This window comes from Brachycentrus maculatus, unplaced genomic scaffold, assembly GCF_059751285.1.
Source record: "Brachycentrus maculatus isolate JH-2025_06_01 unplaced genomic scaffold, ASM5975128v1 h1tg000189l, whole genome shotgun sequence".
NCBI classification, from domain to species: Eukaryota; Metazoa; Arthropoda; class Insecta; order Trichoptera; family Brachycentridae; genus Brachycentrus; species Brachycentrus maculatus.
Window position 1 is genome coordinate 369,368 of NW_028280940.1, and position 25,366 is coordinate 394,733.

The window sequence follows — 25,366 nt, forward strand, 5'->3', positions numbered from 1 at the left end:
ATAGAATGACTCAAGAGGGGCCCTCTAGCAGACACATTCCGAACACTGCCGCTACAAGGAACAGAACATCTAATTCTTCAACACAAGCTGATACAGTATGACAATATTCACAATAACAAGCCATATTTTACCAAAGGTAACGTGCTTCACATTCATTATTTCCTCATATGTATACTCAATAATATATATCATGAAAGAGTATACACACATATAAATATGTGTGTATTTATATATATATATATATATATATATATATATATATATATATATATATATATATATATATATATATATATATATAAATATATATATATATTTATATATATATATATATATATATATATATATATATATATATATATATATATATACATATATATTTATACATATATATTTATACATATATCTTTTCATACATCAAAAGTAGAAGACCGATAATTGAAAATTTTTCAAATCTAATATAAAATAATTCCATAACCACAATATTGACTTGTATAAATAATTTTCCCTGAATGAACATTTGCTTTAGATTAGATAATCGGTATCCTACCATGAATGCGACACATATTGAGATACATGGAAACACCTAAGGCATACGGTGGCAAAAACATCGAGAATAATATAATTTGTTAATAAGAATTAATCAACACGTAGAGTTTGAAATACATAATATTTTGTAAGACACATACACAAAAGCATTTAGCATAAATACAGGTAATATTTGTATTGCACAGATCGCATACGGTTGTCCTAAACAGTCAGTCATATTGATATATGATAATATTATTTAGGTAATAAAATGCGGATAATGACAGTCAATAATTTGAATAATTTACATTATAATACACAAGTAAAAGACATGCCTCTTCGAGCAAGTATTTTATTTTACAATGTGTGTAAAAGTTACCGTTTTGATATTTGGTAACTATGAAAAAAAAATAAGGCATACAGTGTTTTCATACTTATCAAATTAAATTGCATTTATGCAATTTATGCACCCTAATTAGAAATAAAAGATTCTAAGGACCAGTTTAAAAAATATATATGTATATACATATTTGTATTTATGGTAAAAATAAAAATATATAAAAACAATTTTAAAATAATAATTTATACATAACATGTTAAGAGTGTGGCTTTGAAGAATGTAGTTTTTTTTTAAATTGAAGTTTGTCCTTATGTACCAGACGTAGCAATAAGTAATGAGAATTCTTTTCTTTTAATTACTTAGGAGAACTAATTTAAATGCAAAAGATTTCATTTCGTACGGTATTTATGTTAATGGTTTTTGAAAATATTCTGGCATTTTTAATTACCTATTTATTATTACTGGATAAAACACCAAGCGCAGTAGTACCTTGACAAACTTTTTCATATCCCATTTTGACCTCTACAAACGGACCTAGATTCAAGATACCAACTGTGATATTTGATGATATTTATGGTACTTGTTTTTGCTATGTCGCATTTATCCACTGTAGGACGCCGTTACATTAGTGGTTTGTGACGCGACGCATACTGCTCGTACATAACATGTCATGGGAATTACAGCCGGGAACTACTTAAATCAAGTTGAGGTACCATTGTAGGTGTGAAGGTGAAACTCGTGTACAAAACAGTGGCCCATATTTCACATGAATGCATAAAAATTATAACTTTTCATCATCCATTAACATGAATTGCACCATAATGTTTGGTGTAACATGGTACAAACCAATTTTATTTTAAAATTATTGCAGTTTTTTTGTTTTTCAAATGTGATCATTTCAACGGACTAACTACTCTTGATTATTTTTATGATTAAATAAAAAGCCATGGAATTTTTTCCTAGCACAAAAACAAAATCATTCGAATGGGAATGTGAGATTTGAGCCACTGTTTTGCATGCACCGTTTTACCTGTAAATCGATGTTATTATTACCTAGTTAAAAATGCATAACTTTTCTGTAAAATTGAATTAAAAAAAACCGCCAGTAAAAATATGTTTTTATATACTTAGTTTTCTTTTAAAGTACTTAATACGACTATTCTCTATCAATAAAAAATAATTGTATAACTGTTTGAACAAAATATGTATATGTACTATAAAATATGTATATTACAACGCCTAGATCATGATGATAGTTATAAAAAATGGTTATGAAGACAAAAATTGACAGAATAAATATTTAAGAAAATGTCATTAACATTCCTACCATTTTCACCTAGCCTATATTATACAACTATAACAACGAACTAAAATAAAATTACCCTTATAATTAGGTACAGTTAAGGAAACTCAGTACAATCTACAACACATTCATATCCAGAGATGTTCAGAACTTCAAAACTTGGTGTTGTGGATCTACCCACCGCGACCCATCCGGCTGCATCGTGCCAAACACCATTTCACCCATTACCAACAATCAATCACTTATTCAATTCAACGCGGATTATTTCCCTATGATCTGGTGCAGTGTTTCCTGAACTTTTTTACGATCCACTTATTTTTATACTTTCCTTTTGTTATCCACCCAAAAAAATTATTATCTTTATCCTAAGAAAAAATTGAACAGCTCTGAATGTTAAAAAAAAATTATAATATACATTATTAAGTATGTTTGTATATCTAATAAATAAATATTTTACTCTCAAAAAAATATAACAAAGTCAAACAGTACATTGGTAATGGTGATGCTAGTTTATAATAACAATAAAAAAATCAGGTTGGAGAGAAAGATGAGAACTTTTTATCATTTAACATTTTATTTGTGTAATACATCCATTTTTATGTGGTTTTACACAAGGTGGACGATGAATGATAAGGAGAGTTATATTATCATGCCACGAAGTTAGAAATTCATTCAAAATAGAAAAAGCTTATTTTTTAAATCAAATTGAACATTTAAAGAAAACTAATATTACAACAGCCTATGGTATGTTGTATATCTCCATCATGTCAAGTATGTGATACTTAAACAGTCACAATTCGACGTTACTTTTGAGATTTGTGCCAAACCAAAAATAGAAAATATGGGTTTTCGCTAGTTTTTAGTTGATCCACCGCCTCACAAAATTAAATCGGATCGCAACCCGACACAATTTTGTATTTGATTGGGAAACGTTGTTCCACTGAACAGTATTGCGAATGAAAAATCTCATATGCCACGAGACTTCTTCATTTACCAAAATGCTGGGACACTGATTCGGCTGACATTTGAAGTCAGATTGTCAATTTGAAGAATGCGTAAAGTTCAATTGTACTCTATTCACAAGGCTGCTATAACTTGAGACTAGACATTTTCATACTAATAAAATGCACAGCTATGTAAATCAATATCCCACATTTTAAAACCCTGGTGCAATACAGCATTTAGTTAGTGAAATATTTGAACTGAATGTAAGATTAAAAAAGACTCGGGCTCATACATATTGACTGCAAAGATAAAAGTGTATCGGTGAGTATAGAGGTAAAAGTATCTGATGAATAAGTCGATTGACTGGATTTAGGATAAAAAATGCGAAGAAAACAAGAATTACTATACATTCTAACCAGATGCTACGGAATACCGCCAATTCCCTCAAACACCAGTTCCCGAGTTAGAATCATTAAGTATAATGTTTGTATATTAATAATCTAGTACCACTAAATCACTGACAGTGTATTCATTGATCTTTTTGGCCATTGTTTCTGTGGGTGAGGCCGTTTAATCTGATGTCCTTGACGAAGCCATTGTTGACTCCGGTGGAGTAGTAAGCGTCCACGGGTTCGTTCTTGGCGGTGACATAGCCATTGCTGACTCCGTTTGCGTGAGCGTAGCCGTTGACAGAACCGTTCAGGTGCTTGTAACCACTCTTACCGTTGCCAACCTCGTCTTCCATGACGGGCTGGAATAAAAAGCAAACATACAAATGAAAAGATACTCGTCTTATTGATCATAGAACAAAGGCAGGGTGATCTGCCCTGAGCTCCAGATTCATATTTGGTAAGGCACAGACGATGTGAGAAGCTCAGTTGAAGGACATTATTGCTATATGAACAAAGAAATAGAAGAGAAAAAGGAGAATAGCAAGAATGGCTAGGGCATTAGGGATCCATACACAACAAGTTTGATCTTTTTGTGAATATGGTATATGATTTATTGTTTATTTTAGGAATAAACAATTGACAAATGTTCTTTATAATCACACTACAAATATAATTATTTTGTATGATTTACAAAAAAATGAAATGATTATTTGTGTAATTAGATGCAATAACTATTCAGGCTCTTCCACACTTGACATATTATTTGAAGATACGATTTTGGGATTAGTGATTGGTAACTCGGAGATCTCTTTGAGTTAATTCCACTCAACATACAGTAATATGTATTGAATAGGTATACGTACCATACACGCTCCTTTATTGGATTCTTGCTTGGGCACCTTGGAGTAGTTCGTCTTGTAGAAGTCAGAAAAAAGGAAAAGGAAGAGGAAGCCGTGCATGGCAATCCAGATCATAAACGACTTGGGGTAGTTGCAGTCTCGGAACAGGAGCTGAAGCTGATGGCTGAAGATGGCCACAAATTGGATCTATGACGCAAAATAAAACATTAGCACTCGGTCAGCATTAATTATACAAAATAGTGTACAGTTTCCTATAAAACGATATAGCGTAGAGTTCATTTATCTAAAGTACTATTTATCTAAACTCAATTTACCGGGTGCGCTGAAAGCATTTTTTAGAATGTATTAAAGCATTTTTTAGAATGTATTAAAGATTCCAATGCACTTGATTTTTATAAAAAATGTAATAATCAATATCACACGATTTTAAAGAAAGAAAAACAACATTATACAGTTGACATTCCTTGTGTTAAGACATCGGTCAATTTTATCTTGTATTGCATTTAAATAAACCGGTAATACAATAAGGGCTTACTACCACCTTGTGTACATTTGCATTACCACCCTGGTTACTTTTATAATGCGTGTTAAGTTTGTTCATATAGGTAATATGTAGGTATTTACAAAATGGTAAACATTTTTAAAATATTTGGAAAAAAACCCCAGAAAGAAAATAAAAATATTTAAAACCAAGAGAGAAAATGTAAGTAGTGGTTTACTTAATTATAATTGTCATAATAATATAATAATTCCTATAAAGAAACAGTTTGTAATACATATCCGAGCCCATTAGGCTTGACATTTCTACATGCTTTCTTCTGAACACATAAATACGATACTTCATGGATGTTAAGTGTTAGTAATGTTGAGGTACAATGTAGTCAAAATGCTTTATTTTTTAAAACAAAATGTACAGAAAAACACTACTTCAAACAGTCAAAAAAAGCACTCATGTAATAAGGCAACTTTTTGCTATTGTTTGAAATACATAGTAATGTTTTTTAAATTAAGATAATTTATTTTTAAAATGTCATTAAATGATCGCTTACCATTTGGAAAGATGTCAAGTATTTCTTCCACCAGATATACTTCTGGTACTGCGGACCCATGGCTGCTATCATGTAGTAAAAGTACATTACTATGTGAACCATGGTATTCAGAAGGGCGAAGAACGTACTATGACCACCTACACAAGAACACACAATAATTATTATTTTTTTCTTCTCAATTTTATCAATATCAAACAATCAATATCCTTGCTAAATCGTCATATCTGTATGTCAATCGGTTTTTGTAAGAGGGAGAAGTCTGAAAGAGAATGATACAACGATGGTACGTAAGTGGAAATGTGTGAGATGCGAATCTCACACATTTCGAGAGGTGCCAATTATTCCAGTACTGAATCATGAGTAGCTAGGAAGTAATATATGGATGAGAAAAATAAGTAATCAAATTAAAAAATAAGCTAATGTCAGTGGATATAAAATATCCCCAATATATCTTAAAAGAAAACATATATTTTAAAATCTAAGACAGGCCTCCTTGTCATGATAGACAAAGGGGAAAACAAATTTCCATAGTCCGGTTGCAAAAACAAAAAATTACACTATAAACAATCATTTATGGAGAAAAATGAAAACAAATTCTAGCGAATATCACGAGACACTTATTCTTATAGTAGACAGTAGCAATTTGAACAAAAATATTATATATAAACTAAATAACCACATTATAATACTATATCCAATTTTCATAGGTGACATTTATATTGTCCAATAAAAGCAGCAAAAATAAAGTGTTGAATAAATATTTATAAATGAAAATACATAAAACACTAGGGATATACATTTAAAATTATGAATGCGATGCAGGTATAAACTAATTTGAGTAGCCATTGGCACTGGTGACACAAAAATTAAAGTTTGTTATGGTAGCACTTAAATGCAATTCGATTCAAAATAATGTATTTTTTATTTGTTTATATAATTGATGCGATAACCCGATGATGAAATATTGAATAGGTATATTTACCCGGGGCAAACTTAAGACCCATCCACACAGAGAATGGCATAACACCGTGGTGGATGACGTGGAGGGTTGAAACATGGTTGTTCTTTTTTCTGAGGATGAAGAATAGGGTGTCGAAAAATTCCGTGAACTTGGAGAAGTAATACCACCAGCAAGTCACCGCCATCTGGAAATGTTGACTAGTATTATTAACAGTCAAGCTAGGAACACCGGAGTGTACCATGTTTGTTATCAATACCGTTTACAGTTTAAAGTAATATTGTTTGAATAATGAAATTAAAATACATTTAAAAAATAATAAACTAAAAAGAAGGAAACTCATTGAAGGGTAGAAATTAAATGGTCTATGATGTAATATTAATGACCGAAATCACGAGAGCAAATTGGAAGAAATTTCTCAATTACTTAGATATTTCCTTATGAATCGATGACTATTCCATCCTGTTACTAGCGCTGAATATAGAAACGAAGAACTAAACATTTTGGATGATATGTAAATTTTGTACATTACAATTAAAGATTTTTAAAAAATTAGGCAACTTCACTGAAAAAAATAATAAAAGAATCAATACTTTAATCAATGATAATTATGTTAAAAAAACCATAATGATCAATTATATTTGATATTTATGAATTATGATTGATTATTATTACAAATAATTATTGGTCAGGATTCTATAATAAACAGCAAATTTATTATTCAACTCCAATGAGTAAAGTAAGCTATGGATATATTAACATTGCTAGGTATTGCGATTCTGTATATGAACATCTGTTTGCTACAATAGCTATGGCAGTTTAAAAAATAATGAATATGGCTGTTTTTTCAAATGATCTTTAAAAAAAACCTAAAGAATATGAATCCATCAAAAACATCATAAATACTTAGAAGCCGCACTTATCTCCCCTGGACGGAGAATGGAGGTATATTTTTAAACTTTGATCTAACCACTCATCAAAAAAGAGTGAATTAAATTAATTAAAGTTGTTGCTCCGGCAGTATCTGACACTCATACATGCAAAACTAAACACACATTTTTTTCCCTACAGGATGGCAATAGAAAAACAGTTAATAAATAATCATTAAAAATAAAAAAAATATAACTAATTATCCGGTACTATTCTTATTAATACCTATCTGCAAAGAAACACGGGAAATATAAAGGATTAAGCTACATACAATCATGTTCCTAATGTATTATTTTTTTTTTATTTATTTGATTAAATTCCATCTGAATAATTCCTCAAAATAGAGATTGAGGTCATTCCTTTAAAAATAGTAAAAAATTCTTACCCTTAGAGCCTTGGGGTTGTTAGAATAGTCTACAGGTTGGCACCTCAAATCGTAGTCACCCCACCATCCACTGACCATGTACTGAAAATAACAAAAAAATAAGTAAAAGTGTCCCTTGGACTTGGTAGAATGAAGAAAAGGCGATAGTACGATTGTGTTTATTATTGATTCGATGTTAACCTCTTAACCTAATGCTAATTAGTAGTACCTGCCGAGCACACACTATCTTCAATGTAAAGTATTTCCATTCAGATTATTCAATTATCAGCAAAATAACTATGGAAAACTTGTTACGGCGGAGGTCAGCTTAACTTATTATAAGAGTATAATTGTAGACTTCTAGGCTTATTGCCAATAAAAGTATTCACCTTTATAATGTGTCTTTATTTATCAAGGATATAATATATGAAAATCCTATTTGCTACAAATTGTAGGTAGTATTTCCGATTCCTCCAAGATGCCGGTCGATCTATGCTTAAGAAGCATACAGATGCAAGAACAGATAATATAAGTGTAATAATGAAAACTTTAAGTAAATTATATATTATAATTACGCCTATTTTTTCAGCTAACCACAGTCAGTTTAACCAAAAACAAAACTTATCTTTCTCCCACAATAGTGGGTAGTCAATTTATGGTTAAAAATAATAGATCCACCATAGTTCATAGAGAATTATATACATATTAATATATACAAAAGTCTTCAATATCAATTTATTCTGCAAGTAATATCAGAAGAAAAAAAATGAAAAGCTTTATTTTCGACGTAGTAACAAAAATCTAAAAAATGGATTATTTGCACGCATTTTTCTGCCTTAACCCCCTATCTGCACCCATATTATGCATCGGGTATCACATTGGATCGACATCTTATTAACATGAACTTCAATAGTATGAAGGCAAGGTGATCAGTCCCGTTCTCTAGTTGTGGGACTGGAATATATTAGATATAATAATGATGGCAAGAGCGAAGGAACTTAACCACTTAACAGTCAAATTTTGGCGAAAAAATTGGTTGGTGCAGGTAATCATCACTTAACAACCCGAAAGAGGACTGCTCGGGTTAGTAAATGAAAAACAAATACATAAATATATTTGGCGGGCAAATTAATACCACCGAGTTAGAATACGATTTGCCCGAGCAGCACTCGGACTCATCGATGCAATACAAACTCCTTGCCCGAGTCACGCTCGGGATAAACTGGCAACTGGTTAATGGAATGACATTTCTGCCATATGAGAAATCCAATAAATAAGGTAGAAGTGGAATAGCAGCAATGGTTAAGGTACTTGTAAAGCGTATAGTTTGCGTTAGCCTATTTGAGTCCTTCATGGAAAAGGATATTTACTCGTATAATACCAATAGAAAAAAATGAGTAGACGATCTTTGAAAGGAATAAAACTTGATTTACTGTCAACAAACAAAATTGTAAACTCATCACCGAATATAACGATTTCCTGTATTTTGCAAATATTGCCGTACGAAAGTTTACATTTTAGAATTTATATGCTTATATAAAAATTTAGTATACCCCTGCGATAATTCACGAGATCGTTAAATAAATTGAGTAAATAAACGGACACAAATCGAATCTATTATATTACTATTTTATCACAGGTAAATTCCGGCACATAAACACAACTTGGGGAAAATATTAGTTATTAATGTATCTGTTTGCTTTTAGTAGTTTTGTCGTTGTGCGTCGACACTTGCAGCCAATTTTCGAGCCATAATGCAGAGGATATCTTCGGGTGAATGTGTTAAGGAATATTACAATTTATAAATGTCATAAGTCAAAAAATTGCGCGTTTAACACAGTACACGTGATAGAAGTGAAACTTCTTAAAAAATAAAGAATATTTTTTTTTTTAGAAAGAAAAAGATTTAATATGAATGACAAAGAGAGAGAGGGGGCATTTCTACTACATTACAAAATTTGCATTGAAATATTCCGTTTATTCAATATTTACACTGTCAATGATTGGTGCTTCAATCGTTGACACTAATATTAATGGTTATAACTAGATAAAGTATGAGGTATGTCCGTGATTATATATTTTATAGGTGATGAGAACAAATTGCATCTATTGTAGTTCGGTTTTTGTTGTTGATTCGTTGGGTTTGTTGAAACACAATGATAAAAATTACGTTCACAACGTAGTACATTTACTATTCATATATTGCGTCTGAAATATACATTTGTGTTTGAAGTTATATCTTTCTTCTCTCTCATGTAACAAAACGCGCCCAAGAAACGTGACACGTTCTTGAAATTTCACTCTTAATTCTCGTCTAATTATCGATTATCAAATCGCCGCCTTAGATGTTTCACTTTAAAAAATCCGACTAAATGTTAATATTTTAATGTTTTAGGTTTGAAAATATGAAATTATGATAATCACAAGCGTTATTGATATCTCAACAGAGACGAAGAACTATATGGGAAGGGGGAATGTGGAAGTCTTAGACATTTTCAGGTTCCTGTTGAGATATCGCTAAGAAATCTTTACATCCGTCCTTCCCAGATACTTATAATATTTCAATGAAATTGATATCAATGTACTTTTATTATCTTTTCAAGTAATTACGACAGTCAAACATCAAAAACATTGTAGCAAAAATAATCTACTGTGGCGTTAACGTATGATTGCACAATATTGTCAATATGATAGTGATTGAGAATTTGTGAAAATACTCATAGATAAAGTGGATTAGTAATTTCTGAAGCCCAGATCTCGCGAAGCAGGTACCAAGTAGTCCTAATACTAGTTCTACGCCACACGACGCAGCCGGTCACAAGTACGTAAGTACTATACCGCTTGTGGTACCTGATCAATTATATGAATATTTATATGTATTTAGACACTAATAAAGATAATATATAAAGAATGTGACCTTCGATAGAAATTTGCGATCATTTCCCTACAATATGTCAATCAATAAATTACACTTTATATGATATCACATATACATCCAAAAAACGGTAAGCAACATTGATTGGCAGTGTAAAAGCCGGTAATATACCTACAATCGCTGAATATTTCTTTAATACATTAAAAATCCGCCCAAAAAAGTGATTAAATGTTACGAATGTCAGATACACCTAGTGGTTACAGGTAGTTTGTATATACCACGAATAACCTTGGACCGTAAAATACCAGTTTAATTTTCGTAATAATTCGCGATGTTTACGTTCGCGTACAGAAAATACCTGCGCACATAACGCGTCTGAAATGTGCAAGTACGCACGAAGGGAGCGCGTCAACATCCGCTCTAGCGTGAGTCGTGACATTCGGCAAACGGACAACCCTTTGGGTCGTCCGTTTGCAGGAAGGAGGGGAGAAAGTCGGCAGTAGGAAATTCGCGGAGAACAATGTGACTTGACAATTTATATAACATTTCAAAAAAGAATCGGGCCGTCATTTTATTTGAATCGAGATTCATTGAAAACTCGACAAAGTACGTTTTTTATTTTGATTTGGGTATTTAGATATATTTTTCATAAATGCTTCCTGGTCTTTTCTTACTAACATGTAGACGAACCATACACATAGAGGCTTACTAACATGTAGACGAACCATACACATAGGGGCTTACTAACATGTAGACGAACCATACACATAGAGGCTTACTAACATGTAGACGAACCATACACATAGGGGCTTCGCGGGTTGCTGCTTTAAAATACATTTATGTGAGTCTAGACTTTTTTTCTTCTAACCCTATCTGTACCCGATGGTGCATAGGGCACTGCATCATAAAGAAGCAGTGTTATCTTGATCGTTATATACACGAAGGAAAGGTGATCAGCCTTCCGCTTCAGGTACCAGTCCAGGCATCAATGATATTAAATAAATATTAGACTAAAAAATCACTAATATTTATTTTGACTCTCTTGGGAATCGAACCCCTCCACCATGATAGCCTAGCGGGCTAACCACTACACTATGGAGGAGGACAAGACTAGAATTTTATAGTATATTAGAAGATATTAGGAATGTTACTTGGAAGGTTTCACAATAATAATTAATATCTCAACCAAATATAAATATCATAGTATTGTACGGAGTACATACAAAATGTAAAACGTAATATAGTAAGTACGTTTTTAAATTTCTTTAAAAAATATATACGGTTGATATGTAACGCATTATCAACATGGCAAGGTCTATGTTCAATCTTTTTATGAAAATTCAAATACAAGACTCGCTATTCAAAGGTCACTACAATTCTACGCAAGGATTAAACGTCCATAAAACGGTTTATTAAAGTAATAAGGATAGGAAGTAAAAGAAAACGGAATCATCTGGGAAACGGATATTATTTTAAATTCTTTTTCCCTTGAGCTAGTGCCACTATACTTAAGTTTGTTATAAGGCCTTGATTTAGCATAACACATATGAGAAAAAGGACTTTTAAATACTTATTTTTGTGACATGGGCGTTAGAATTAAACAACCAATTCTTAAGGATTTATTCTCAATAAAAAAAATTCAGCGAGCGTCCGGCTTCGCTGAGAGCCGGACGTTACTTCACACCCGATTTTTATTTAAACATGTATCGCATTTTTTTGTTTTTATAGAATACTTGTACCTATTTATTTTGGAGAAAAACTTATTTCAAAAGGGCCTTAAAAAGAAGTCGCTACTCAATTCAGCTTTTAATTCGATCATTTAAAGTTGACAACGAAAATAAGTATACAAACTTGGTTGCGTATTGCGTATTTCTAGTTCCAAATATAAATGTATTTGACAATTTAATAAAGAAACATGAGCAGAGAAAAGTAAAGAATACCATCCCAATCGGTCAACCAGTAGTTACATCTTATTGTTTGGAGAACGATTATAGTGTAATTGGCTTATCAACTATTCCCGATCCTAACTTAAGACAGTGTGAAAACAACCATTACTTTACCATAAATGAAAAATAAACCTTGTACAGCAAAAGCGGGGTTAAAAAAATGTGAAAAAGTTGCTCCTTTAACGAGCGACATTACGCATAACGAGTTACAGAGAAAAGGCAAGTCCCTTTTTTACGACATTCACTAGTGAGCCGGGACTCAAGATGCACACAAACGATATTGAAGAGCTTGTGAAAGAGCACAGTTAAGAGCTGACCACCGAAGAGCTTATGGAGTTGCATCGTGTTCTACAGCAATAAATTATGGAGAAGAACTTGTTAATGGAGGAGGAGGAAGTATTTAAAACTTACGTTTTTATTCTTTATTTTAAATTCTTTTGCATTACATGACATAAATTCAAATACAAAAAATATGAATAAAATACAACTATAAATACAAAAAAAAGATCCCACAAGGGCATGGTCTGTGTGTGGGGATACAATATAATTTAGTCATAGTAAAGGGTATAGGTATTATAAGTAGAACTAGAATAATAGTGTTAATATAAAATACAAAAAATACTTGACTATCAGAAAACAAAAAAGTATATATATATGTATATATATATATATATATATATATATATATATATATATATATATATATATATATATATATATATATATATATATATATATATATATATAAAAACATAAAAAAGATGAAAAAGTAAAAAGTTAGCAATCATGTACTACAAGAAAAGGGAGCTTAAAACTGTCTCTTCAATAAATAATCTAAGCGAAATTTTAAATCAACACAAACTTAGGTAATTAACATCTAACAAATTGTCTTTGTGGAATAAGTTGAACAGTTTTGGAGCTATGAAAAATGAGTGTCTTTGCGCGAGTCTGGATTTACAAAAAGGGATTTCTAATAAATTATTCATTCTTTGGCTAGATCTATTATTATTTTAAGGAAATAAATGTTGGCGCATAAAAACATATTTTAGACACTGTTGGCAATAGATTTCTCGCAGCTCCAAAAGTTCAGCTTCCTGAAATAACTGGTTGGAGGGAAAAGTTGAATTTTTTAAGGCATGATTATAATAATAAGTTTTTGTATTTTATTTCGAGAAATAAAAATACTTTGTGTTTTGATCCACTCAAATTTTTATTGACCAACTAGTTTCGGCAACAACCTGTTGCCCTCTTCAGGGTTTAATTTATTGTATAAATTAAACCCTGAAGAGGGCAACAGGTTGTTGTCGAAACTAGTTGGTTAATAAAAATGTGAGTGGATGAAAACACAAAGATTTTTTTTCTCTCTAAATAATACATCAATATGATCCACAAAATTAATGCTTTCAATATTGAAAACATAATAAGTTTTTGGACTGTTTCTGAAGGCTTTAAATGACTATTGAATGTTACTACAGTACTACGTCTGCGAGTTGAGCGTCCGTTTATAGCACCGAATATACAATATATATTTATACACGTGTCTTACCTCGTAGAAGATCCACGAACTGAAGATGGTTTGCAGGAGGTTGTAGACGATGAGGGCTTCTCTGAGGTTAAAGGGTTTCCGGTTTGCCATTAGCTTGGGTCCTAAATGCCTGGCACAGTACGCGTATGTGCCGCATAACAACAGCGTCGGTAACGGCGAAGACATCATAGGCCAGCCATTCACGCGAGGATCTAAACCAATTCAAATCATCTTTATATAAAGTCGAAGAAAAAATGCTAATAGTGGATAGCACAAATGACTGTTTCGTGCGTAATATTTTCTATTCTAGTAGTCGTAACATAAATATGGCTATTCACATATTAAATAAAAATCTAAGTCAAAAACTAAATTTGACCCAATGTACTGAAGAATATTCAAAATTACAAAATATAACGGATGCTATTTTTAACGGATTGTTGAATTTTGATTGTCGGATTGTACGTGCGTGAGGAAGAGTTAAGCTGACGAATGGAATTAATCTGAAGGAAGGGCAATAGAACTTCAGTCATCTGTAATCCCCCAAGCAGATAATGTAGGAACTAAACTTCAACGATTTTATTGTATTAAACCGTTCAATTGAATAGTTCTAGCTCTTGATCTGACGCTATGCCATTCATTGCATTAATCAAATACAGCAATTTTACTTGTATATAAATGTAATTGTAAATGGGAAGCATTCGAAGTCTAAATCTCTTTAGCCGCCAGCTTGAACAATCCCTATTTTCAACTAAAATGGTAATACCTCTACTGGTCGGAAACTACAAATTTATCTATTTTTTTATCACTATATTTATAATAATGGTGAATATTGCACGTATTTAAAGTGATCACTTACCAACCAGCCTATGACAGGTCATAAGCCTTTTGAATACTCAGAATTATATATTTTTCTTCATGACTTCAGATGTCAAAAAATGTTAAAATGACCCCCGAGTGGAGAACACCCATATTTGTAAATAAGTATTTAAACACACAAAATATTGTTAATAAATAGCTGGTTACGAATTCGGCACAATAATAAATAATATTTAGTATAATACTATATGAACGCCCTAATTTAGGTTCGGAAAGTTTTTGCCAGATTTAAAATCAATGAGAAGTAATGTGATAACTCATGTAGTATATGTCATTTTACCGTTTTCAGCAGATTCAGCTTTTTCGTACACAAAAAAAAGATACGACTTTGTTCGACATTTCAAAAATGACAGAATGTATTCAAACCTTATTATGTTTGACAGCCGTTCAACATTTGTGCACATTGACGAGACATACTAGAATTTAAATAATCGTTTCTTAGATTCGTGATTTAGTTTTCCGGGAGTTTTTAAATGGAATGCCATTACTAAAATGAAGCGAAACAACATATAGAAGAATCCGATTGATCCAAAACCACTTTGTCTGGTAAATTAGTATTACCTCATGGCACAGCATAGGCTGGTGTTGTCCTTGGTTCGACACATGGACGTGGCAAGGCGGCCATACGCCACAACACCAGTAACGTCAGTATGCCGTATTGAGGAAGTTACATAACAAAAATCCGAATAATTTCTAACAAAATGTTGATCGGCCGTGAAAATTGAACACGCGTTCCCAATACTGGCGGAACAATTGCACACAATACTATGCGCTCCAATTAACTAATCTACGCTAACTTCTGACCAATGAGCCATCTATTTGAATATATCTACATCCTTATATCGTAGTCATACAGGAGAAAGTGACCGAGTGCATTTTTTTACAAAAACGTGATCATTGACTGTTTGATATCTTACTAACTTAATATTTCCCTGAAAAAAATCCCAAAGGATTTTAAACTGGGAGGTATAATATATTGACTTGTTAAAAATGACTAACTGCATTGATGTTTATTTTCTTGCCAAGCAAAAGTGACTTAAATGGCCCTCCTGAACATCTTACGTTTTGTTAGTTGGTCACTTTCTCCTGTACGACTACGATATGAATGTGCCAGCGGTCAACCTGGTCTGGTCATATCTCGACACTAACATATACCTCCAGAACGGTAGCCGAGCGTGCTGACCATTGGAATACGGAGGCAGGCATATAATACTTGTTTTTAACATTTCGGCGGTTTAAACGTAAAGTTCGTCATATGTCCAGCTCTCGTGTTACCATTTCAGCTATAAATATACATCAGAGATGTCTCACAGGGACGAAGAAAACGTTTTGGGCATTTACAGAACTTACGCACTATTAGTTATAAAGAGTTGAAATTTTTAAGCTAACTTTTTCGAACAAAATTCATACGCCCAAAATAAAAATGTATATTGTATAACTCACCGCTTTTATTGTCCATTAGATCTCGATATCCATCGTAAATTTCTGTGATTATTTGTGCCATTTTGATTTAGAGATGGTCGATCTGTAAATAAAGTAATAAAAAAATTAGGTAAATGAGACACTAGTAATTAAATATATTGCACCACCCGAACATTTCTTAACGATTCACAACATCGGAAGTTGCTAGTCTGCCAATATTTCACTTATTGTCACGCATGCTCGTATCTAGTGCTTACACGTTGGCTCATTACTTACTTGTACTTCAAAAATATCATTTTTTTATGTTTAGATATTTAGTAAATTTTGAAGAAAATCGGAGACCTAAAAACTACATAACTTACTAACTAAGCCCCCGCATTCCCGCAGGTATCGGCAGAAAGGATAGAACGCTACACCATTCTGTCCGTGCAAACATTCTTCGCCGCTTACACATTTATGCATCTCCTTATACATACCCGCGGATCATTTTGACTTCTGACCACTATCAAGTATCGGAGAACTTGATCATCAAGTTTTTCTCGGTTTCCAGTTCCAATTACATTCGCCTCATATATTTGTTTTACAATTCTTTCCTTATTACCAAAACACCTTTCTTAATTTTATCGAAAATGTTTATCTCAGCCCTCCATTCTTTCTTTATTTCATCATAAGAACATCTATCGTACATTGTTTTGCCTCATATTAGTCTTGCATTTTGACTGCATTCGGTCTATTGTACATTCATCATTATTTTGCCAACTATTTTACTAATATTTATCTAATTTATTATGAAAACATTATAATGTCATTCCATATAATAACCTAAGGATTAGATATTAGGCAACCTAAATGTACGTAGGTACCGTAGATATGTTAGTGATTTAATACGCATGATTGATTATGTGCTTCTTCGTTTAATATCGCTTTAATAAAAACATTGTATAATTCTACGAGACTTAATTCATTCAAAATTAATTATGATCTTTTGATAAAGTACAAAGCGTCACGCAGAGTAAATTATTTATGTTGTATAAAAAATCTGGCGGAGATTTTTTGTTGAAAAGGAATTTTGGGTGAAAAAAGTAATATATTTAAAAAAAAAGTATTCGTCGTATATTTATATAGGATTAGTGAACATAATAAGTAACAAATCAATATAATACTACTTATAAACGATGCATGTGTTATTCCGTAAAAATGATATTCGCTTACAGATATTTATTACGTTTTGGGTTGAGGGAACATTAATGAACCAAAACACTTGGAAATGGAGCCAAGTCCTGTGGATTATGGCACTCCCAAGTTTGGCGTGTTCCTGGTATTTGCCGCAGGGCTAGTAGGGCAGGGGTACTCAAAATACAGGAATAAATTCCTGAGAGTCGACGTAACAAAGTAATTAAAATAATGATTTGTCTAAAAATGTGAGGAAATAACATTTATAAATAAATCTTTCATCAAAGGATTTTGTTTTAGCAGGAATTCAAATAGATATCTACCTATCGGAAGTTTTATCATACGGTATTTGATAATGATACTGAATGCGTTGAAACACGTGTCACAAAGGATTTTAAAATGTATATATATAGTGTTATTTGACAAGTTATTTAATTAAAAATTGAAGTTTTATATATTACAACTCGCATCTTTTATTAAAATAAAGAAGGATAAAATTATTATAAAGTTTGAAAAAAACTTTTTTTTTTTCACAATGAAAATACGATTGGGGTACCGGCCATTCACGATATCGAATTGAACGAAACATCAATTCCAACCATTTTAAATATAAATTACCGGTTTAAGGAGACGCTGCCTAATGCAATATTGGTAGCATTGGAAAATCCTACGATATGACGTCAAACTGTACGTTTTAAAAATCAAATATTCTAAAAAAACTTTTAAAAAATCCTATCTTTGGATAAATATATAATACATATGTCGTGAAATTCCATAATACCCATATTATCAACCGTTGGCGTGAAAGGTTTTATAAAATAATAATACAAAAAGTAGCTACCAATGAGAAAGGGCGCGGAATTAAGAAGGGAAACACGTGCCTTCACATTTATACATAATAAATTATGTTAGTTGTACATTTACGAGGAATTTGTGGAAATGTACGGAGCGTCCAGCTATGGGCAAACGACCTAGAATATAACTAAAATATGTATCGGCGTTACTAATTTAATGGCGCCTTTGATTACACACTATAAAAAAATTATTATATTTATGAACGATTGGGTTTTGAATATCAACAAATAAGACCATAAGTGTAACATAATATTCAAGGTGTCTATGTTATAACAAAGAGTTTCCATGATTTATTTTTGTATTCGTGTATATTTGTAAATAATAAGTAGAGTTGCAAAAAGTAACAAAAATAGTGCTAAGAGTGTCAGAAATGAAGGCTCTAAAGAGAATATCTGGCAAGATAACACCAGGATAAGAGAAATATGCCAGATTTAAGACGACGAACTGGGGAGGGCAACGAAGAAGACAAAGGTATGCGCATATGAGGAGAATGGAACCATCCAGATTCCCCCAACATCGCACTGCACGGCCAACCCCAAGGTAGACGACTCTCGGGCAGACCACCAAAGTGATGGATTAATAGCTGGGAATAAACATCGCAGGAGGCGAATCCCTCTTAAAAACAGGTCACAAGGCCTACACCGAGGAGAAAAAGAAAGAAGAAGTAGAGTCGTATATAGAATACGGGGATCGTTTTTTTTTAATTACCTAACGTCCAAGTGACTCTGAAATCTAGCTACGGCTTATGCAACACCGTTTATCATGTCCCTACTCAGGCTTCAACTTAATAAGTTTCATAGCCTATGCCTACTCGTGAGTGGATTTACTCTTTATGTTTAAAGTTACTATAATTTCATATAATTCATAAGTGAAGATTCTAGGCCAAAACACTCGCATACGGGGGTCGTCGGGTCGTATTTGTCTGGCAGCCACTGAAGGGCTTAAAGATGTCTCTTGCCGTGCGTTATTGACTCTATGATGTATGCAGACGAAAGGATGGGAGGAACTGGATGCAAAAATGTAGTAGAAGCAGCGCGAAGGGTAAATGGTATCACCAATTTGCCTAATATTGGTCGGGGAGGGCTCAGAACTGCGAGAGAACTTCACCCTGTAGTGGGTGGATGAGGGTGGCAAGAAAGAGACTTAACCATATTACTAAACGAAGAGTCTACACTTTTCAATAAAGAAATAATCTGGTGTAATAAATTGAACTAGTTTATGATAACCGTACTCGTACAAACTTGTGTATGATTTACGCTTCTTAATGGTGTTCCTTAAAAAGTCCCTTTGTTATGAAAACCCGAGTGTCCTAGCCATTTCTGCTATTCTCATTTTTCTATCTACTATTCCTTTTTTTATATTTTTCGTACAGCAGTTATGTCCTTTACCGTGAACTCCTTCAGTTGTGTCATCTGTATGGGTACTTTCAAATAATTTTATTCTCCTAGATCCAAAAATATGAAGCGTAAAACTTCATATCATTAACGATTAAGTTAACACTTGTCAATCTGATGCGGTTCCTTATGCAATATCGCGGTGGGGTAGGGACCGGAACAAGAATTCAATTTAAAAGTTAAACCTCATTATTCATTTGAGAAATCGTTATTCTTGGAATCAATGTTTAACCGCTAATGAAGAAATACATAGTACATTCCAATAAGTAAATGTTTTCGAAATGGAATTTTGAAATTGGGGTATGATTAATCTTAACATTAGATAACTTAGTTACTCTTAAGAGTCATCTATGAAACATATATAACATACATGCACGTGTATTTAGGAAATGTGAACGGATACAGAACGAATATGCACACCCTTTTACAAGTACCTACTTTTGGGTCAATATTAACAGTGTCATAATAATGCATAAATCAAATTACGTGATGTTTTGAATATTGAAAGCATTAACTCTGTGGATCATATTGATATATTATTTTGAGAAATAAAGAGACTTTGTTATTTGATACACTCACATTTTTATTAACAACCAACTAGTTTCGGCAACAACCTGTTGCCCTCTTCAGGGTTTAATTAAGTCATAAATTAAACCCCGAAGAGGGCAACAGGTTGTTGCCGAAACTAGTTGGTTGTTAATACAAATGTGAGTGGATCAAAATAGAGTCTTTTTATTTCTCAAAATAATATATAAATTACGTGACTTAATTAATTGTATCAACTTTATTTCATGATGTAATATTAACTCAAAATGTTTTTACAACTATTTGTTCAGCATTTTAAAATCAGAATTACCATCATTTTCAAAATATTATAAAACGTGTCACTCCAGAGGTTCAGAGAATTATCAACACGGGTTTTATTGTTTTATGGTTCTATTAATGATAATAATTGGACTTCGATATATGATTAGTAAAATGTCTTAACCCTACACACTTTTCGGTAAACAATTAGAACGTAATGCAAGAAATTGACAGTATGCATTTTGTAACTGATGTAACCATACTATTCAATTAGTATATGACTCAAGACGAGACAATCGATAACCTTATTTTTTTTAAAGCCAGGTAACATTTAACGCAATTGATTTTGTTTGCTTGAACAACCATTTTTTATTTAAAAGATTAGTTTATTTTCGAAATAAATGTACAGTTTTGAAAAGAAAAGAGTTATTGAAAAGTAAGGAGTTAAAAACTGATAATATATATTATTTAAAAAATGTGCGCGATATCAATTGTGGCTTTGCGCTCAGCCAGTCGCGTACTGAATTGTATATTTGAGATTATAACCTTAAACAATATCCCTAGTAGTAAAACATAAATGAAAAAACAAGTACATACCTTACTATGTTTCTAATAAAATAGTCTGAAGTTAAGGAACGTCAAACCAAAAACAGTAACCTTCAACAAATATCGAGAAAACAGAAAAAAGAAAAATGACAATTAAAATTTTTAGTAGGTAACAGGTAAATTATTATTGTAGAAATAAATTTATTTAGAACCGTGTTTCGCAGCAAAGTATAAAAACGGACTAAGGCATTTTGCCGATATTCGTTTCACACTAAATATTATTTTAATCTAGAAGATTTACCAATAAAAAATATATAGATAAAAAGGAACAGTTTACTGTGAGAAATTATTCAGTAATTTATATGATGTAAGATAAAACGAAGCATGTCATTTATTTTGAGAATTATGTTGACTAATGCATCGAATTGAATGTTAATCTGTGCGCAACATAATCCAACATATTAATACTATGTCGAAAAGAGCAACTTAGTACATTTCTGCATAGTGTGTCACCAGTCACCAGGTAGTTAGTAATAATATTGATTGCTAAATTTAAAACTACGAAATAATATTTTTTCAGAATATTTACCTTAAATTATTTACCTACACATTGTTGAAAATAGGAGCAAAAATATATAGATTTTATGGTATGACAACAATCCATGATTGTTGTCGACCAAAGCAAGAATGGTAAACATTCATTAGAAAAACATTTGCCAACGCCTGATTCAGCTCTATATATATCTGATTCAGATTTATTGTGTTCCAGAAGAGATCGTTATTAGTAGCTACTCGAGAGGTCCTACTTTTTACTTTGCGCGAGGCTCCGGTTTCTTTTTCACCCTTATGGTTTGTGTCTAATGATACTATAGTCATGGATATCCCGAAGGTCACCACCATAACCTTTGAGCCGGCAGTCCTGCACTATTTGTCTTATGATCTGCTCAGCTCCATACTCACAATCAGGGTTGTTCCTTTTCCCCTACCTCAAGAGTAAGAAGTTGCAGCAACCCTGCCCCGTTCTTACTCTGTCCTTCTGTACCTATGTCCTTCGGGGCAGATCTAAGCCCGGTACTCGAAATGTTGGGTCCACGATGAATTGTTTGTTTATCACGTGTTCAGTGGCCCATCTTTCTTTCCACATTTCCTCTATGTTGGTTTCATCTGCCTCCACTTTCCGAATAGGTTTACGGAATTTGAACCTCTTTGGATGTGGATGAAAAATATATTCAAAAGTTGGTAGATTAGGTTTATGTTTTATCTTATTTTTTTCTCTGACTGTGGCGTGTACCTAATCTTCGCAGATCTGGGAAGGTATTGGGTTGTAGTTGGTTTGATTGTACTTTTTTTCTCATTGTTTAATTTGCAATGGGCACTTCTACCCCATACTGGAGCACAGTATTCTGCCGAGTTAAAAAGAAGAGCCCAAGAGGTAACACGATACGATAGTGTACAGTACCAGATTCCTTAGTCTCATGGCGGGAACATTGAGCATTATAGGGAGTTCCGTGGGCCGAACGGCTGCGACCCATCGTCATCAGCAGCTACCCGAGAAGTGACACGACACGACAGTGTACCGTACCAGATTCCGTTTAGTCTCATGGCGGGAACATTGAGCATTCTAGCGAGTCCCCGAGGCCTGAGTGGGCCGACTGCTGCGAGCGGCGGTTGTGAGGTGAATACATAACAATGCCACCTTTCCCGTCGATCTGCTGCTTCATTCATCTATATTTTACTCAATTGATGTATACTATTTGGTTCGACTTTACAACAGTAAGGTTCCGGGTTATAAAACGCGTTTCATACAACAACAAAAACAGAATATCCCTGATATCGCACACGCGCACGCACACGCACATGCACATGCATACACAAACACAGGGTATACAATGTCAAAAGACGCCAAAGGCGAAACAATTAGTGAAATGTATTTCCCTAATTTCAATGAGCAAATACAAACTACTCGTTAAATAATAATTATAATGTGCTTAGCAGTTCTTCCTCCTTGTGATAGTAAAGTGCAATGGACTAGATAATAAAAATTTACATGACTAAAAAAAATAACAAAATACTCCCTACATTAAAACACATGAATGTACTTATATACTATTAGTATTTTAAAATAATAAAATACAAGTCGACTAAACTTCTCAATATTTCATAAATGCTTGATTATAATTATATATTTCATAAATACTCGATTGTAAATAATTGACTTTTTTTTGTCAAATAACTAATTACTGCTTGTGATAAAATATGTAGGTAAATAACAACATATTAAAAAATTTATTATGATGACGAATATCAGAAAAAATGTTTATCCGTACAATACTACCACGATAATTTATAATAATTTATAACTGCTGCTTTATCGATAACCGCAATTAGAAAATTAATTAAATATGACTAGTACAAATTCCACACATTCGTACGTATCTGTGACTGGAATCCAAGTATTGGCGTTTGGTGATATGAAATATGATCAATTTTACGTTTAAAAAAAATATTTCATTCATCAATCTGGCTTGTCACCTGTGCTAATGTGTATATCAAATTTATTGTTAACTTGGTGAATACCATTAGTTATTATTCAATTTTATAACACGTGATTCGACGCGATAAAGATTATTATGTTAAGTGCAATGAAACACGTGTCACATTATAGCACTATGATTAATGTGATTTACCAAGTTAAGTATTAATTATCATTTTTATAAATTAAAAATATATAAAAAATATTTGACGAAATATTTAAAATGTTCCCATAAAAAATGTTGTTCAATATTTAGCAAACAACATTTCAAAATAATTTACATTTAATTACGTACTTTGGAGGTCTATCCGCAACTAATGGTGCATAGGGCACCGTGTTAGCATGATCGTTAGTTATATGATGGCAGTTAATCTAGCTCTAGATTCCTCGATCTTTGGCAGAGGCGTGCATTCTATATAGGCAGAAAATCAGTGCCTACTCTGGATATTATAGAAACACGACCAGTGCCTACTATGCCTTATCCTTACCCAACCCTAGTGCCTACCCTGATTAAAAACTCTGTGCACGCCACTGATCTTGGGGTATATACAGGTGTATATACTCAAGATGAAGGAGACAACTGCTATATCGCTCACTCCTTTCAAGAACGTCATAAATAAACAAATCGTCAATTATCAGTTCTGCATGTTTTTGGAATACCAAGAAAATGTACTACATCCCAGCAAAAGAGGCATATTTTTAACTTAATATTTACCCGCTACAGGGCAGAAGGTGTTGTTTTTGCACTTTGAAGAAAAGGTATTATTTAAAAAAATATTAAATATACTAAATATTTTTCAAATGGAGCAAAAACCTTCAGGTTTTACCTAAAAAGATCTGTTGCATAGTAAAAAGTTCAATAAGTGGTTTGATATTTATTTTAAATACATTGTATTATATTTTTAAACTTTAAAAACGTTTTCCTGAATGACGTTCTTGAAAGGAGTGAGCGATATGGAAAACAAAATAGAGGAAGAATAGTACGTAAAAATTCAAAAAGTTAACGTAAATGAAACGAAAAACGTATTATATACGAGTACATTATATTTCACTGCACATTAGCGCAATGTTATGAGAAACCATAACTAGCCTTTACGTAATAAAAGGATAATATATGGTTATTAACGTCAGACTAGTTCCGAGTTCCAACGCAGGCAGCTCGTAGCGATGGGAAAGAGTAGGAAATTACTTTAGTCGGAGTAACCTGGAATCAAGGTGACATATTCTACGTACGTGGTACAAATAAACCTACTACAGTAGTAAGAGCTACGAACGTAAAATACTTAGCGCTGCCCACGCGCCATTATTTACAAATTATACAATAGCGCTACTTTAGGGCAGACCGGGGTCCAAACTAATATCGTTTTATTTTTTGACATCTCAACATAGATGAAGAAGAATATGGAAGTCTGGAAGTATGGAAGTGATCACTCAAACCAGCCTGTGACGGTCGTAAGCCGCGTAAATGCCCAGTCTTCCATATTATAATTCATCTATGTTGAGATGTCAAAATATAATATGAAAAATAACACCTATAATTGGAGAAAATCCAGATTTGTGAACAAGTGTTTAGACACACTCAAAATGTTGTAAATATTGTTTTACATTTGTGGTTATTGTGATCATTTATAAAAGGGTAGAGCATATATTTTAGTAATGCTTTTTTCTAATAGTTTTTGGTACATTACTTGGAAGGTATTAAAAGATTTTCGTAGACATGTCCAGTGTTACTTTCGACCCCGACAGCA

The 25,366-nt window shown here is 32.6% G+C and overlaps 1 protein-coding gene across 3 annotated transcripts in view; it reads right to left on the reverse strand.

Moving 5' to 3' along the window:
* Positions 1-1,212: 1,212 nt before the first annotated feature.
* Positions 1,213-25,366, reverse strand: part of LOC148307799 (very long chain fatty acid elongase 7-like) — a 58,464-nt gene continuing 34,310 nt past the window's right edge. For all 3 annotated transcript variants that reach the window (XM_088262808.1, XM_088262809.1, XM_088262806.1), the window contains exons 2-8: positions 16,335-16,416; positions 14,037-14,227; positions 7,691-7,771; positions 6,400-6,562; positions 5,418-5,554; positions 4,372-4,554; positions 1,213-3,867 (exon numbers count right to left, since the gene is read on the reverse strand). In XM_088262808.1, coding sequence (XP_088118934.1) covers positions 3,646-3,867; positions 4,372-4,554; positions 5,418-5,554; positions 6,400-6,562; positions 7,691-7,771; positions 14,037-14,227; positions 16,335-16,395 — 1,038 coding nt within the window. In that variant the 5' untranslated portion in view covers positions 16,396-16,416 and the 3' untranslated portion in view covers positions 1,213-3,645. The remainder of the gene's footprint in view (positions 3,868-4,371; positions 4,555-5,417; positions 5,555-6,399; positions 6,563-7,690; positions 7,772-14,036; positions 14,228-16,334; positions 16,417-25,366) is intronic.